Consider the following 17,773-nt stretch of genomic DNA (forward strand, 5'->3'; position numbering starts at 1 on the left):
CTTTTCTAGAAATTTCATATAAATAGAATTATACAAAATCTAGTCTTCTGGGTTCAGCATTTGTCACTGTTTTTGAAATTCATCTGTGTTGCATGGATCGATAGCTTGTCCTTTTGGGAATAATATTTTGTCCATTCCTCAGTTTATAACATTTGAGTTACTTTCAGTTTGGGTTATTTTGAGTGATGCTGCTGTAAACACTAATGTGTAAGTCTATATGTGAGTGTTATATTTCGTTTTTAGGGGGGTATTCTACCAATGAGCGTAATTGCGAGGTCTTATGGTTAAGTATATGTTTGACCTGAAGAAACTGTTGGCTATAGACAAAGCAGTTATACAGTTTTCCTTTCACACTAGTAAACTGTGAGAATTTCAAGACTCTACATCGTTGCTAGTACTCGTTGCTATTTTTCATCTTTAGCTTTTTTTTCTTTTAAACGAAATTTGAGGCTTCTTTTCAGTGCAGCAATTTTTGTTTTCTATTTTTGTTTCTTTTTTTCTCATCTACGTGAAAGGCAGAGTATCAGAGAGAGAGACAGAGACCGAGATCTTTCGTCTGCTGGTTCATTCCCCAAATGCCCACAAGAGCCAGGGCTGGACCAGGTCAAGGTCAGGAGCCTGGAACTACATCTGGGTCTCCCGTGTAGGTGGCAGGGGCCATAATGTGCTGCCTCCCAGGATGTGGGAGGCTGGATTGTAGGCAGAGCAACTGGGACTCCATCTGGCACTCTGATGTGGAATGTGGGCGTCCCAAGCAGCAGTATAACCTGCTGTGCCACAACACCTGCTCCTGATTGTAACCTTTCTAAGTGAAAGGCAAAGTTAGAGAGGGTGCATGGTGGTTTCATGTTGTCATTCTAGTTTATATTTTCCTAATAGCTAATGTTGAGCTTTTTTTTTTTTTACTTTATCATTTGCAGCTGTTACTGCTGCATCTCAGGGTGTACATTAGCAGAAAACTGAAATAGAGAACAGTCAAAATTAAAACTCAGGCACTCTGATACGGGATGTGAGCATTCAAAACAGTGGCTTAGCTGCTACACCAAACCCCTGCCCCTAAGAATACTTACATATTGTAGGGGCAATTTGTATTTATCTGATACATCTTATAATTATTTTCTCCATGTGGCTGATCTTCTCATTTTCTTAATTGTATATTTTTGGTAAAGATTTATTATAATCTTATAATTTATAAATTTATTCACTTAGAGATTATTTATAAATGCATAAATAAATATTTAAACAATAAAAAGCCAAATAATAAATATTAAAAAAGGAGAAAAGATTTTATTTTGAAAGTCAGCATTAGAGAGGGAAAGACAGAGGTCTTCCATTCACTGGTTCACTCCACAGATGGCTGCAAGGGCCCATGCTAGGGCAGGCCAAAGCCAGGAGTCAAGAGCTTCATCCAGGTCGCCCACATGGGTGGCAGGGTCCCAAACACTTGGGCCATCGTTTGCTGCTTTTCCCAGGCCATTAGCAGGGACTGCATAGAAGTGGAACAACTGGAACACGAAGCAGTCCTCATATATGGGATGCTGACATCAGAGGCAGTGGCTTTACCCATTGTTCCACAACACCAGTCCGAATTTTTCTACCACCATTTGTTAAAACACTATCCATTTAGGACTGATGGGTATTTAACCAAGCAGTAAAAATGCCAGCTGAAGCACTTGTGTTCCACATTGGAGTACCTAGGTTCAATTCTTAACTCCAGCACCTGACTCTACTGTCCTGCTGCTGCAGTCACTGAAGGGCAATGATGATGGCTCAAGTAATTGGGTTCCTGACATCCACACGGGAGACCTGTATGGTGTTTCTGGCTCCCAGCTTTGGCTCAGTCCAGGAACCAGCAGATAGATATATATTCACACATATATCTGCCTCTCGAAAAAATAGAAAATATTTTAAAAACACATTGGGTGGCCAACATTGTGATGTAATGGGTTAAGCTGCTGCCTGTGTCCCATTTGGTCCCTGAGTCAAGTTCCAGCTGCTCTACTTCTGATCCGCTCACTGCTCATGGTCTGGGAAAAGCAGTGGAAGATGGCCCAAATACTTCAGTCCCTGCACCCACATGGGAGACCTGGAAGAAGCTCCTGGCTTCAGCCCGGCCAGATCGTGGCCATTATGGCCATTTGGGGAATGAACCAGTGGATGGAAGATAGATTCTCTCTCTCTAACTCTTTCAAATAAATAAATACATCTTTTAAAATTTAAAAAAAAAAAAAAAAAACTTATATGAGGATTGTTGCTGTGGCTCAGTGAGTTAGGCTACCAGCCTGTAGTGCCAACATCCCATCTGGCACCAATTCAAGTCCTGGCTGCCACACTTTAGATCCAACTCCCTGCTAAAGCATCTGGGAAAACAGTGAAAGATGGCCCAAGCCCTTGGGACCCCACCACCCACATGAGAGACCAGGAAGAAGCTCCTGGCTTCAGGCTGGCCTAGCCTTAGCTGTTGTGGTCATTTGGGGAGTGAACCAGTAGATGGATAATCTCTCCTTTCTCTGTCTCTCCCTTCCCCTCTCTGTAATTCTGTAATTCAAATAAATAAATCTTAAAAATAGAAAAAACTCATCTGACTGATCAGTAAATGGGCTAGTTCTGAATGCTGTTCTGTCACATTAATCTAAATGTCTACCAGCATCACAGTGTTTTAATTACTATAATTTTATGGTAAGTATTGAAATCAATTATTGTTAAGTCCTGTAAATTTATTTGTTATTTCATACATATTCCATATAAATTTTAGGATCAACTTGTCAGTTTCTAAAACCCTCCACCCACACACACACATACACATGACAACCTGCTAGGATTTTCTAATAGGGATTATATTGAATCTAGAGGTCAGCTGGGGAAATACTGCCTTTTTAACAGTATTGACTTATCCATGAAGATGGTATATCTCTCCAATTATTTAGGTCTTTGGTTTTTCTCAGCAATTTTTTTTTTTTTTTTTTTTTGACAGGCAGTTAGACAGTGAGAGAGAGAGACAGAGAGAAAGGCCTTCCTTTTTTCCATTGGTTTACCCCAGCAAGTGGCCGCCACGGCTGGCACACCGCGCCGATCCGAAGCCAGGAGCCAGGCGCTTCCTCCTGGTCTCCCATGCGGGTGCAGGGCCCAAGGATCTGGGCCATCCTTCACTGCATTCCCAGGCCACAACAGAGAGCTGGACTGGAAGAGGGGCGGCTGGGACAGAATCCAGCGCCCCAACCGGGACTAGAACCCAGGGTGCCGGCGCTGCAGATGGAGGATTAGCCTAGTACGCCGCAGCGCTGGCCTCTCAGCAATGTTTTGTAATCTTACACTTTTGTTAAATTTTTTCCTAAGCATTTTTGGTGCTGATGTGAATGAAATTATTTTCTTAGTTTTATTTGAGGATAAAGTTGATTCATTGTGTTAATCTTGCTGCCTGTGGCTTTAATTAAGCTCTTTTTTTTTGGACAGGCAGAGTTAGACAGTGAGAGAGAGAGACAGAAAGGTCTTCCTTTCTATTGGTTCACCCTCCAAATGGCTGCTGTGATGCGCCGATCCAAAGCCAGGAACCAGGTGCTTCCTCCTGGTCTCCCATGCAGGTGCAGGGCCCAAGTACTTGGGCCATCCTCCATTGCCTTCCCGGGCCACAACAGAGAGCTGGTCTGGAAGAGGAGCAACCGGGACAGAATCTGGTGCCCCAACCGGGACTAGAACCCGGTGTGCCGGCACTGCAGGTAGAGGATTAGCCTAGTGAGCCGCAGCACTGGCCATCTTTTTTTTTTTTTTTTTTTTTTAAAGATTTATTTTATTTATTTGAAAGGCAGAATGAGAGAAATTGATCTTCTGTCTGCTGGTTCACTCCCCCAAATGGCTGCAAAGGCTGGAGCTAGGTCAGGCTGAAGCCAGGAATTTCATCCAGGTCTCCCACTTGGGTCGCAGGGGCCTACGTATTTGGGCCATCCTCCACTGTTTTCCCAGGTGCATTATCAGGGAGCTGGATTGAAAGCTGAGAAGCTGGGGCTGGCACTGTGCTGTAGTAGGCTAAGCCTCTGCTACAGCATCCCATTTGGGCACTGGTTCTTGTCCCAGCTGATGATATTTTCAGTCTTGTGAATATATGCATTTAAAAGAATTATAGGGACCAGTTGTGGCATAGTGGGTGAAGCCGCCACCTGCACCACTGGGATCCCATATGGACGCTGGTTGAAGTCCTGGCTGCTATACTTCCAATCCAGATTCCTGCTAGTGTGCCTGGGAGGGCAGCAGAGGATGGCCCAAGTACTTAAGCCGTTGTACCCACTTGGGAGACCTGGAGAATGCTCCTGGCTGCTGGATTCAGACCAGCCCAACTCCAGCTGTTGTGGCCATTTGGGGGATGAAGCAGTGGTTGGAAGATCTGTGTGTGTGTGTGTGTGTGTATCTGTTTCTCCTTCTCTGTCTGTAACTCTGCCTTTGAAATAATTAAATAAGAGCAAAACAAAGAATTAAATGTGAGTTAAACTTCAGTTGAAATTTAGAATTAATTTGTTTCACTAGTCATATTTCATATGCACTTAGTGGTCAAATGCCAACAGATGGGACAGTGCAGATATAGAACATTTCTGTCATACATAGTTCCCTTAGACAGTGCTCTTCAAGAGTAAGCATTTTGGGCAAGCGCCGCGGCTCAATGGGCTAATCATCCGCCTGCAGCGCCGGCACACCATGTTCTAGTCCCGGTCGCGGCGCCAGATTCTGTCCCGGTTGCCCCTCTTCCAGGCCAGCTCTCTGCTGTGGCCCAGGAGTGCAGTGAAGGATGGCCCAAGTGCTTGGGTCCTGCACCCCATGGGAGACCAGGAGAAGCACCTGGCTCCTGCCTTCGGATCAGCGCAGCGTGCTGGCCGCGGCGGCCATTGGAGGGTGAACCAACGGCAAAGGAAGACCTTTTTCTCTGTCTCTCTCTCTCTCTCACTGTCCACTCTGCCTGTCCAAAAAAAAAAAAAAGTAAGCATTTTGGGGCTGGTGCTGTGGCTTTGCGGGTAAAACCCCTGCCTGCTGTGCCGTCATCCCATATGGATGCTGGTTGAAATCCTGGCTGCTCCACTTCCAATCCAGCTCTCTGCTATGGCCTGGGAAAGCAGTAGCAGATGACCCAAGCCTTTAGGCCCCTGTACACATGTGGGAGACCCAAAAGAGGCTCTTGGCTTTGGATCAACCCAGCTCTGGCCATTGCAGCCATCTGGGGAGTGAACCAGTGGGAGGGAGACTTCTCTCTCTGCCTCTGCTGTCTATAACTCTGCCTTTCAAATAAATAAATAAATCTTTAAGAAAAAAAAGCATTTTGAGGTTGGCATTGTGGCACAGTAGGCTAAATTGCTGCCTGTGATGCTGGCATCTCATATTGGTGTACTGATTCAAGTCCCTCTTGTTCAATTTCCAATGCAGCTCCCTGCTGATTTGCTTAGGAAAGTACTTAGGCCTCTGCAACCCATATGGGAGACCTGAATGGAGTTCCTGGTACCTGGCTTTGGCCTGGGCCAACCCTGGCTGTTACGGCCATTTGGGGAATAAACCAACAGATGGAAAATCTCTCTCATTCTGCCTTTGAAATAAATAAATAAATCTTTTTGGGGAAAAAAGAATAAATATTTTTGCTTCATTCATTTTCTACATTTTATTAATTTAAATTGCATTAATTTTGGTCGTAAGAATTCAGATACACAATGAAAACTGCAAATCATCTGGACCAACACCTGTCCCAGTAACTTATCCAGAAGTAAGCATTGTCATTCATTTATTATGAATCTTTTCCAGTCTGTTGAGTACTTTTATATATAAATATATACACATATTTATATATATATATTTCAGTTATTATTGATAATGTTTCCATGATAACTCTTTAAATAACTTAGACACTCAGTAGAGTTCTTTTCATCTATAGGTGATGCTGGGAGCAGAACTCCTAAAGATCAGAAGGTGGGTAATGGAAGAGTGAGGGATGAGAATATGAAAGTGGGAAGAACTTTTGGCTGACCATCCTGTCATTTTAACCATTGACATATTCACCCTGTCATCAGCCCTGTAAGTTTTAGTCCTCTAATAAACATTATAAGAATACAAAAAGGTATTACCAAGAGATGCACACATGGACAGGCACTGTGGTGCAGTGGGTTAAAGCCCCAGCCAGCAGCACTGGCACCTCATATGGGCACTGGTTCAAGTCCTAGCTGCTCTACTTTGATCTAGCTCTCTGCTAGTGTACCTGGGAAAGCAGTGGAGGATGGCCCAAGTGCTTGGGCCCCTGCACCCACATGGGAGAACCAGAGGAAGCTCCTGGCTCCTGGCTTCAGATTGGTTCAACTCCGGCCATTGCAGACATGTGGGGAATAAACCAGCAGATGGAAGGCCTCTCTCTGTCTCTGCCTCTCTCTGTGTAACTCTGTCTTTCGAATAAATAAAATAAATCCTTAAAAAAAGAGAGATGCACACTCTGGTGCTGTATGAAAATAAAATTTAGCAATGTTCAGCTAGTTGAGATTAGTCTACAAAATCTTCCTAAAGTTGATTTCTTAACAAGGTTTATAAGAAAAGACGATATTGCTTGAGATTCCACACATAACTCATTCCATTTTATTTTTTGAAAGTTAGTTTTTTTTATTTTCAAGTTGTTTCTAACTCATGCTACAAAATTTGTTTCCCTCATTACCTTCCCTGTAGCTCCGTGAAGCTATGGCTGCTTTAAGAAAATCAGCTCAAGATGTCCAGAAGTTCATGGATGCTGTCAACAAGAAGAGCAGTTCCCAGGATCTGCATAAAGGTTAGGGTCATGAAGTATCTGGTATAGACGGAAGGTAAATTTCTGTAGAGATTTAATAGATAAAATTGATTTGCTTTAGCATTTTCAGAATCCTTTGCTACCTCTGTTAGTAGAAGCTGGCTGTATAGCCATGGTCAGTATATGATTATTTGTGATTTTATTTTTCCTTGTTATCCACTTAAAGTGTTTTTGATCAGCTGGTTGTGATATGCCAGACTTACTGTCCTTAGTACTTGTCAGGTCCCAATTATGCTGATGCTGGTTTTCTAGTCTGTGATGGTTTTATCTTAATATCTTTTTATTTTTCTACATTTAGGCATTTTCCAAGCTCTTGTTTACTTCTTCAACGTGTAGATTTGGGGGTGGGGAGGAGTAAATTGGACTCTCATAGAGATCTGAGGGAAGCTTTATAGAATGGGCTATTCATAGATATCACCCAGGAAAATGTTTTATAGATGCTACTTAGTATCTAATGAGTGGCCTTATTTCTACTGTTAAGAAATTGGGGGCCGGCGCCGCAGCTCAATAGGCTAATCCTCTGCCTGTGGTGCCGGCACACCGGATTCTGTCCCGGTTGCCCCTCTTCCAGGCTAGCTCTCTGCTGTGGCCCGGGAGTGCAGTGGAGGATGGCCCACGTGCTTGGGCCCTGCACCCCATGGGAGACCAGTAGGTAGCACTTGGCTCCTGCCTTCGGATCAGTGCGGTGCACCAGACGCAGCGTGCTGGCCACGGCAGCCATTGGAGGGTGAACCAATGGCAAAGGAAGACCTTTCTCTTTGTCTCTCTCTCTCACTGTCCACTCTGCCTGCCAAAAAAAAAAAAAAAAAAATTGAAAAAAATTGGGAACATTTAGTTTAGGTTAGACATTCTTGAATTACCTGTGTACTTTTGTTATTCAAGTTTCTCCTGTTAATACAGTTCTCTGTGCTGTGTTTCTGCCCTTGGCCAGGGGAACCACCAAAGTGGTGAAGGATCAAAGACGGCCTCATTTTCCCTGATTACTGTATTGTCATTTTTACCTTTCCATTTTTTATATTGGACCTGTGGTGGAGCTGGTTAAAACAACTTGCTTTCTTCCATAGGAACCTTGAGTCAGATGTCGGGTGAACTGAGCAAAGATGGTGACCTGATAGTCAGCATGCGGATTCTGGGCAAGAAGAGGACTAAGACATGGCACAAAGGCACCCTGATTGCCATCCAGACGGTTGGTATGTTCCAGCTAGAGGGAGCACTGCTGTAAAGACACCTGCAGGTCTCCATTGCTGTTCGTTTCCTATCCCCACAGCCTTTGCCTCTGTATCTTACAGAGCAGCCAGAAGCTCCTCAGAAACTGACAGCTTTTTTAAAAATTTGTTTATCTTTCCCTTGTACTCAGGGCCAGGGAAGAAGTACAAGGTGAAATTTGACAACAAAGGAAAGAGTCTGCTGTCAGGGAACCATATTGCCTACGATTACCACCCTCCCGCTGACAAGCTGTTCGTGGGCAGTCGAGTGGTGGCCAAGTACAAAGATGGGAACCAGGTCTGGCTCTATGCTGGCATTGTAGCCGAAACACCAAACGTCAAAAACAAGCTCAGGTACTTGGGCAGAGGATTACAAAGGGAGTAGAGGCCATCAGCACAACACCTTCCCTGTTCGTGCCATGCTCTAGATCCCACAATTAGCTTTTGTGTTCTTACTCCCCAGTGGCCAGAAACCTTTTCTCTTTCTTTGTCAGAGGAACCAAATAAGTGAACTGCTTTTCTTTTTCCTCTTATTTTTCTGTTAAGGAGAAAACCTGGAGAAAAACTAGGAGAGTAATCAAAATTGATAAATGATTGGGAGAATAGGGAATTCATGTAGAAGAAAGAAACGAGCATAGGGCTATGTTAGAGGAACAAGAATAAGTGGATTTTATAAAAGTGGGGATGCATTGGTTAGATTAAAAGAAAATTCCTAACTCTTGGTAAGGAAGGAAGTAGTAGATAGGACTGTCTTCTCTGTAGTTCCTGCTATGATCCAGAGGCCTGGGAGCTCACGTTGGTCCCGGGGAATGTCATAGCCCCCAGGCCTTTCTAACGCTAGTCGTCCTTTCCAGGTTTCTCATTTTCTTTGATGATGGCTACGCATCCTATGTCACACAGTCTGAACTGTATCCCATTTGCCGGCCACGTGAGTGTCCTCCTACCTTCCCTAGCTCTATTGTTTTCTCCTCTACTTTGTGTTTTTTCTTAAGATTCCCAGTTTTAAAAAAAAGTCCCAGTGTTTTGAATGCTTCAGTCTCAAAAGAGTATAAATTTGATTGATGTCCTTTGGGAGGTACAGTTTGAATGTTTATCGCTAAGGCTGGTTATTAGTAGCCAAAGAGTGAGACACTAGAACATTGTGACTGACTTTGGGTGGGCTGCTCATATTACACATGGATTTTGCTTTCACCTCTAAGTGATGTAGGTTTGAAATTTTTTACTTCTGTGCTAGTCTTTTGTATAATCTGTAGTCTGTACGGTGCTTTCCATAGAAGCAGTGTTAGATGGAGCTTTAAGTGTCCTCCATGCTCAGTACTCTGGCTTAGGAACAGACTCCTGCCACAGCATCTGTTTTTAATTACAAAAGAGTTAGCTGACACTGCTGTGTTTCCACATAATATGGTGGTAAACACATTCAGAGTCCTTTAAATACAGGGCAGGCATTTGGCCTGGTGGTTCAGATACTCCTTCATATGTATGTACCTTTACTCATTAGGTTCAATACTTAGGGAGTCTTGGTTTTGCTTCCCTTGAAGTTATGGTTCTTGCTTTATTTTTTTTCTCCCTCCCTACTTGAAAAATACCAAATGTCTCCTTGCTGTCCATTTTTTCCTATTGCAACATGGCCTGCCTGCCCTCTCTTAGCTCTGCTTCTTCCTTGGGACAGTGAAGAAGACTTGGGAGGACATAGAAGACATCTCCTGCCGAGACTTCATAGAGGAGTATATCACTGCCTACCCCAACCGACCCATGGTGCTGCTCAAGAGTGGACAGCTTATCAAGACTGAGTGGGAGGGCACATGGTGGAAGTCACGAGTTGAGGAGGTGGACGGCAGCCTAGTCAGGATCCTCTTCCTGGTACTGTTCTTTCCTAGAATTCTGGAGACAAGAGGCTAAGGGGTGGGGCATAAGAAACTATAATGAGATGATTTTATAGTTACTCCATAGCTTTCCTCCTTTTTTTTTTTTTTTTTTTTTGAAGATTTATCTATTTTTTATTTATTTATTTTAAGATTTATTTATTTGAAAGGCAGAGTTACAGAGAGGTCTTCCATTTGCTGGTTTCACTTCCCAGACAGCCACAACGGCTGGAGCTGCTCCGATCCGAAGCCAGCAGCCAGGAGCTTCCTCCAGGTCTCCCACTCGGGTACAGGGGCCCAAGCACTTGGGCCATCTTCTACTGCTTTCCCAGGCCATAGCAGAGAGCTGGATCAGAAGTGGAACAACTAGGACTCAAACCATCACCCATATGGGATGCCAGCACTGCAGGTAGCAGCTTTACCTGCTGCACCACAGTGCCAGCCCCAGAAGATGTATTTATTTGAAAGAGCAACAGAGACAGAAGGACAGAGAAAAATCTTCCATCCATTGGTTTATTTTCCAGTTAGCCACAATAGCCAATTCTGGGCCAGGCTGAAACCGGTAATGGGAGCTGCATCCTGGTTTCCCACATGGTAGCAGGGCCCAAGCACTTCCACTGCTTTCCCAGGTACATTAGCAGAGTTGGATCAGAAGCAGAGCAGATGGGACTCAAGCTGGCACTTTGGTAAGGGATGCCAGTGTCACAAGCACTGTTCTCCCTGTCTTTGGTCAAATTTTACTTTGCCTTTCTTTTGGTTACATATGGATGGTTATTCAAAATTAGTTTCCTAAGGCCAGTGTTGTGGTATAGAGAGTATAAAGGTGCCACTTGCAATGTTGGCATCCCCTTTGCACACCAGTTCATGTCCCAGCTACTCCACTTCCAATCCAGCTCCCTGCTAATGGCCTGGGGAAAGCAGCAGAAGATGGCCCAAGTGTTTGGGTTTCTGCCACCTACTTGGAAAACCTGGATGAAGCTCTTGGCTCCTTTTTTTGGCTTGGCCCAGGGCTGGCCATTGCAGCTATTTGGGGAATGAACTAGCTGATAGAAGATCTCTTTCTGTCTCCGTCTCTTTGTAACTCTGACTTCAAAAATAAATAAATATTTAAAAAATAAATAGCAAAAAAATTAGTTTCCTAAGTTTAATTTTGTTTTTGTTTGTTTGTTTTTTTGACAGAGTGGACAGTGAGAGAGAGAGACAGAAAGAAAGGTCTTCCTTTTGCCATTGGTTCACCCTCCAATGGCCACCGCGCTGCAGCCAGCGCACCGCGCTGATCCAATGGCAGGAGCCAGGTGCTTCCTCCTGGTCTCCCATGGGGTGGAGGGCCCAAGCACTTGGGCCATCCTCCACTGCACTCCCGGGCCACAGCAGAGAGCTAGCCTGGAAGAGGGGCAACCAGGACAGAATCCGGCGCCCCGACCGGGACTAGAACCCGCTGTGCCGGCGCCACAAGGTGGAAGATTAGCCTATTGAGCCGTGGCACTGGCCTCCTAAGTTTAATTTTGATACCAACCCATGCATAGTTTTGATGTTTTTAGAGAGCTTTTCCAGGGTGAGGGTTTTTGTAGCATAATGGGACAAAGAAGATGGATTGAGGAACTGGAGTTCTTGATGATCTTTCGAGGCTCAGTTTAAGTCTTAGATCTCTTAAGCACATCCTTTTTCCCTCCTCAGAATTAGATTTCTTCTGTGTTATCTCAGCCTTTTGTTCCTAAGGCCTTATAACCACTGCAATACTTCTTAACACTCAGACATCTGTCCTTCCTATAATTTCTTAATGAGTGTATTATTTTTTATTTCTGATACCTGTCATGGAACCTGGTACCTAAGTTTATTGAAAAAATAGGGCATTCAGGGTTCACTGGGGAGATTTCCCAGAGGTGGAATACTTTCCACAACTGACAGGACAGATTCTACCTTTAACATGTCTCCCCCACCCTCCATTCCTCCTGTCTCCCCAGGATGACAAAAGATGTGAGTGGATCTATCGAGGCTCTACACGATTGGAGCCCATGTTTAGCATGAAGACATCTTCGGCCTCTGCACTGGAAAAAAAGCAAGGGGGACAGTTCAGGACACGTCCAAATATGGGTACGTCCTGAGAGGTACCCAGGGGAGGGAAGAAACAACAGCCAGACAGCAAAGGAGACCATATACCATGGCTACCCTTTGTTCACTGTGGTGGCGCTGCAGACTCAGTGGAAACAGGATGTGTGCCCTGAGTTGTTTCCAGTAGTGGTGATGGATTTGTGGTGCTGCCTCCATATGCCCTGGCTCTGATTCATCCTAAACAATCACGTGCAAGTCTGAAGCAGTTTGCTTAGGTTAGAATGGTAGCAGTTAGCACTCTATGTAATTGTCTGCTTTGAGTATTGTTTATAGTTTTCCCTGTGTTCCCGCAATATCTGATTTCCTCCTCCACCAATGTTGTTTGGTCAAAGAAATAATTTTTTAAAGTGTGACATAATTAATAAATGATGTGAATTGCCTGAGGCAGGAAGATTAAAAGTATTATTTAAGTACAAAAACAACAGTATACTAGCATCTCCAGTCACAGTATATGGGAATTGAGTTTTCATATACATTTAATGTTTCTTTTTTTTTTTAATATTTTTTATTTATTTGAAAGAGTTACACAGAGAAGGAGAGGCAGAGAGAGAGAGAGAAAGAGAGAGAGAGAGAGAGAGAGAGGTCTTCCATCCGCTGTTTCACTCCCTAATTGGCTGCAACTGCCGGAGCTGTGCTGATCTGAAGCCAGGAGCCAGGAGCTTCCTCCAGGTCTCCCATGTGCATGTAGGGGCCCAAGGACTTGGGCTGTCTTCTACTGCTATCCCAGGCCATTGCAGAGAGCTGCATTGGAAGTGGAGCAGCCGGGTCTTGATACCGGCACCCATATGAAATGCCAACACTGCAGAGGCGGTGACTTTACCCGCTACGCCACAGCACCGACCCCTTAATGTTTCCATTGCTGCTTTTTTGTACTGTATAAGTTGAGGATCAGGTGTGTGAATGAGAACAAGTCACACAGCTTTCATCCTCTCAGCGATCAGTTTCCTTTTTCCTGTAGGTGCGGTGAGAAGTAAAGGCCCTGTTGTCCAATATACGCAGGATCTGACCAGTACTGGGACCCAATTCAAGCCAATGGAGCCCCCACAGCCTACAGCCCCACCTGCCCCACCTATCCCACCTGCTTCACCTCTGTCACCTCAAGCAGGTGACGCTGAGTGAGTGCTATTTCTTGTTTTTTTTCCTTCAGTTTCTTTCATATTACATTTCCTGCATCCCTTACTATATGATCTATTCTCGAATCTCCTAGAAGCTTGGAAAGCCAGCTTGCTCAATCACGGAAGCAGGTAGCCAAAAAGAGCACATCCTTTCGACCAGGATCTGTGGGCTCTGGTCATTCCTCCCCTACATCCCCTGCACTCAGTGAAAGTGCCCCTGGTGGGAAACCTGCAGTCAACCAGACCTATAGGTGAGAAAAAGCTCGGGTTGTCAGGGGGCAGGTTGGCAATGTGAGCTGAGTGGTCACTGTTGAGAAGAAAGTCCTTGGCTCCAAGGGGGTTAGGTTAAGGGTGTGATGGTAAGGAGTTTGGACTTAAAAAGGAAGCTTTCGCTTTAGAAGCTTTTTAGAAAGTAAGAATAATTGAATTAGGAACTTGGTACCTGGAAATATGTTATTACCAGTAGGCTTTTAATAAAACTTGTGTTTTCTTTTTTAAAGATTTACTTATTTAGTTGTTTGAAAGACAGCTACAGAGAGAAAACAAAAGTGGAAGGATCTTTCATCTGTTGATTTACTTCCCCAATGGCCTGGGTTGGGCCAAGCTATCACCAGAAGCCAGCAACTCCATCCTGGCCTGCCATGTTGGTGGCAAGGGCCCAGACACTTAGGATATCTGCCACTGCCTTCCCAGATGTGTTAGCAGGGGGCTGGATCACCGACAGAGCAGCTGGGACTCTTAACTGGTGCTCTGATAGTGGATGCCAGTGTCACGGGTGGTGGCTTAACCCACAGCATCACAATTTCAGCCTGTTTGTTAAAGCTTCTTGCTATCATTGCTGTAATAGAAAGAAAATACTGTAGTCTCTTTCCTTGAATCCTAGGAGCTATTAAGGACTTTGGTGGAAGACTGACTTCTTCTTCCATAATTCACGGGCAGATACATTTTAGGAAAAGGTATACTGTTGAGAGAGAGAGAGAGATAGTTATCAGTCAGTGACAAGTAACCAGTTTTCATTATTCAGGTTTGTTACGGCAAGGCAAGGTCTGACTTTCTTGTGTCATCATTAGTGTTAAGGGCACAGCTACTTAAAAGATGAAAGAAATGGCTTAGCGAGCTGGAGGGATATTTATACAATACAAACACCCTGGTTGCCTTCTTACCTCATCTTTTGCATCTCATTTGCAGGTCACCTTTAGGTTCATCAGCCTCTGCCCCAGCGCCTCCAGCACCCCCAGCTCCTCCAGCACCCCCGGCTCCTCCAGCACCCCCAGCTTTCCATGGTATGCTGGAGCGGGCCCCTGCAGAGCCCTCCTACCGTGCCCCCATGGAGAAGCTTTTCTACTTACCTCACGTCTGCAGCTATACTTGTCTGTCTCGGATCAGACCTATGAGGAATGAGCAGTACCGGGGCAAGAACCCTCTGCTGGTCCCACTACTGTACGACTTCCGGCGAATGACAGCCCGGCGCCGGGTTAACCGCAAAATGGGCTTTCATGTTATCTATAAGACACCCTGTGGCCTCTGCCTTCGGACAATGCAGGAGATTGAACGCTACCTTTTTGAGACTGGCTGTGACTTCCTCTTTTTGGAGATGTTCTGTTTAGATCCGTATGTTCTTGTGGACCGGAAGTTTCAGCCCTATAAACCTTTTTACTATATCTTGGACATCACCTACGGGAAGGAAGATGTTCCCCTATCCTGTGTCAATGAGATTGACACAACTCCTCCACCACAGGTGGCCTACAGCAAGGAACGGATCCCTGGCAAGGGTGTTTTCATTAACACGGGCCCGGAGTTTCTGGTTGGCTGCGACTGCAAGGATGGGTGTCGGGACAAGTGAGTTGGTGGAGGAATTGCTGCTCCTGCCACAATTTCTTGTGATTGCCTTTCTTTTCACTTCTTTTGCCTTCTGTCGGTATTGCTTTCTCCACCTCCCTTCACCTCCTTCCTCAGTAGGAACTCCAGCCTTAAGGCCCCCATGAAAGCTGTGAGGTAGGGAGACTGAAGTCCAACAGGCCCCTATGAGTAACCCCGGGTACCTGTGCTTTATGTTGTTTCTGATTTTTTATTTATTAATTTATTTAAAAGGAAGGGTGACAGAGGGAGATACAGGAGAGAACTTCCATCTAGTTAACTCTCAAAATGGCTGCAATAGCTGGGGCTAGACCAGGTAATAGCCAGGAGCCAGGAACTCCATCTTGGTGTACTATCAGGGAGCTGGACTGGAAATGGAGCAGCTCTGAAATGGAATGCTGGCAGCAGCGTACCCCTCTGTGTCATCCTGCTGGTCCCTGTTTCCTTCTCTGATTCTCCCCCTTTTCCTGTTTCCTTCCATCATACTTCCATTTGCCACTTTGTTTCATTCTGTTTTATTCTCACTCTGCCTGTTTGTTTCATTCTATCTCCTTGTCTTCCTTGTTGGTACTCTGAGAAAAAAAATTATATTACTACATCTCCATCCTTTTATTATTTCTCAACACTGTAGTTGTCATATCCTTCTTACACAGGTCTAAGTGTGTCTGCCATCAGCTAACTATCCAGGCTACTGCTTGTACCCCAGGGGGTCAGATCAACCCTAACTCTGGCTACCAGTACAAGAGACTAGAAGAGTGTCTGCCCACAGGGTAAGTGGTCAGGGGATTGGCTACCTCAGAGGTTGAAGAGCATTTTCTTATTTTTCTGTGCTTAGAGGAATCATCAGAAATATAAAAATTGGAACAAAAAATAGAATACAGAAACAGATATTTTATTAATTTTAAATTTCTATAGCATGTGTTTTCTCTTGGGCTTTCCTTGAAATGAGAATATAGAATGATTGAGTAGTTTCTAGTAATTTCTTGCTGCGGGAAACGATCTTAATTTCATAGCTGTATGAATGCACTAACCAAGTGTGATTTACTATAGCAAGTGAAATGTGTTCAAAGAAGTAAGCAGGGACTTGATTATATAGGGCTTTGTAAGCTAGAATGAAAAATTAGAATCAAGTTTATGGTACAGTAAGAAGGATTTTGGAGGATTTTAAGCAGGCAAGTGATGTGATCTGCCTTTTCAGGGTGACTCTGGCTCCTTTGCAGAGCATATTTCTTAGGGCAGCAAAAGCAGGATTTGCAAGACAGGTTAGGAGATGATTACAGGAATATAGGCAAGGGAAAGGTAGTAGTGAGTGGAGCTTATACTAGAATGAAAGTGGCAGTGGAGATGAAAGATTTGGGATGCCTTAGGAGGTGAGCTACAGAACTTGGTAGATGGACTGGCATAGGAGGGAAGGAATGGAATCAAGGACAATTTCTAAATTTTTGCTTGAGCAACTAAGTAGACATTGTCACCTTTTACTGAAGGATGGATGTCAGGACAAGTGAGTTGAAATTTGAGTGAAATTCAGCTTTTGTTTTGGTCATCTTAAATTTTAGAAACTTCTTGGGGAATCTAAGTGGAAATGTCAAGAGGCAATGGAATTTTCTAGAAAGAGGTATGGGAGCTGGACAAAAAGGTTTAGTGACTATCAGCACAAACGTAATATTTAAAGCTTGCACGTGTTCCCCTGGAGAGAATGTTGATAATAGAGAAGGAGGCCCAGGAATAAGCTCCGGGTGCCCCAACATTGGGTGGGTGAGCAGAGGAGGTGGAGGCAGCCCGAGAGACAGAGAAGGACAGGTCAGAGAAAGAGGACAGACAACAGAAGAGAAGGAGGTATCGTGGTAAGTTGGTATATATGAACATGTGACTAACAGATCCAGTGTACAGATACATAATTAACAGAAGAGGAGAAAAGCATTGATTAAATAGTTTAGAAATTTGGTCATAATTGAAAAGTTTGTAATTCCAAATTTAAATGGCCAATGAGGTCTTAGCATAATAAGTGTAAATAAACTCCACTGAAATAGGAAAAAAATGAGAACACTGAGGATAAAGAACAAATCCTAAAAGCCTCTAGAAGAGCGAAGTAGACCACATTAAAAAATAGATTTGGGGGCCAGTGCTGTGGTGTAGTGGGTAAAGCCGCTGCTTGCAGTGCCGACATCCCATAAGGGCACCGGTTCAGATCCTGGCTGCTACACTTCCAATCCGGCTCTCTGCTATGGCCTGCAAAAGCGGTGGAACATGGCCCAAGGCCTTGGGCCCTGCACCTTCGTGGGAGACCTGGAAGAAGCTACTGACTCCTGGCTTTGGATTGGTCTGGCTCCAGCTATTGTGGCTATTTGGGGAATGAACCAGTGAATAGAAGACCTCTCTCTGCCTCTGCCTCTCTGTAACTTTGTTTTTCAAATAAATAAATAAATCTTAAAAAAGTTTGAAATTCTAGCCTTTCCAAAATAACACAGGAAGCTAGAGGGCAATTAATTATTCAAAATTGCAAAGGAAAATTATTTCCAACCTAGAATTCTAAACTCTCTTGTTAAAATAGGCTAAGGATATTTTTTAGATGCACAGTAAAGTTGTTCATTATTTTTCTTTTCAAGAAGTACTAGCAAAAGGAAGGAAAGAAAAAGTTACTGGCAATATTTACCAAAATGAGGAGAAAAAACCAAGAAGAGGGAGGTATACAGTTCAGGACAGAGTACAACTCAAAAGAGGAGCATAGGAAATCCCCCAGATGATAGTGGGGGGAAGGAGGGCGACCAGCTGACAGCCTGTAGCCAGTGCCAGTGCAGGAGAGCAGGGATGTGTCTGAAGGTC

General features: G+C 44.3%; 1 protein-coding gene across 6 annotated transcripts in view; it reads left to right on the top strand.

The window, feature by feature from the left end:
* Window positions 1–17,773, top strand: part of SETDB1 (SET domain bifurcated histone lysine methyltransferase 1) — a 28,187-nt gene that overhangs the window by 3,447 nt on the left and 6,967 nt on the right. For 3 of the 6 annotated variants that reach the window (XM_062192202.1, XM_062192201.1, XM_062192203.1), the window contains 11 exons: window positions 5,906–5,940; window positions 6,682–6,781; window positions 7,864–7,989; window positions 8,157–8,358; window positions 8,859–8,932; window positions 9,674–9,864; window positions 11,831–11,960; window positions 12,937–13,093; window positions 13,186–13,344; window positions 14,282–14,932; window positions 15,604–15,720. In XM_062192202.1, coding sequence (XP_062048186.1) covers window positions 5,906–5,940; window positions 6,682–6,781; window positions 7,864–7,989; window positions 8,157–8,358; window positions 8,859–8,932; window positions 9,674–9,864; window positions 11,831–11,960; window positions 12,937–13,093; window positions 13,186–13,344; window positions 14,282–14,932; window positions 15,604–15,720 — 1,942 coding nt within the window. Of the gene's footprint in view, window positions 1–5,688; window positions 5,738–5,905; window positions 5,941–6,681; window positions 6,782–7,863; window positions 7,990–8,156; window positions 8,359–8,858; window positions 8,933–9,673; window positions 9,865–11,830; window positions 11,961–12,936; window positions 13,094–13,185; window positions 13,345–14,281; window positions 14,933–15,603; window positions 15,721–17,773 lie in introns of those variants that run through there. The other 3 variants (XM_062192206.1, XM_062192204.1, XM_062192205.1) reach the window with 3 other exon arrangements.

Source organism: Lepus europaeus, chromosome 5 (genome assembly GCF_033115175.1).
Source record: "Lepus europaeus isolate LE1 chromosome 5, mLepTim1.pri, whole genome shotgun sequence".
Taxonomy (NCBI): Eukaryota; Metazoa; Chordata; class Mammalia; order Lagomorpha; family Leporidae; genus Lepus; species Lepus europaeus.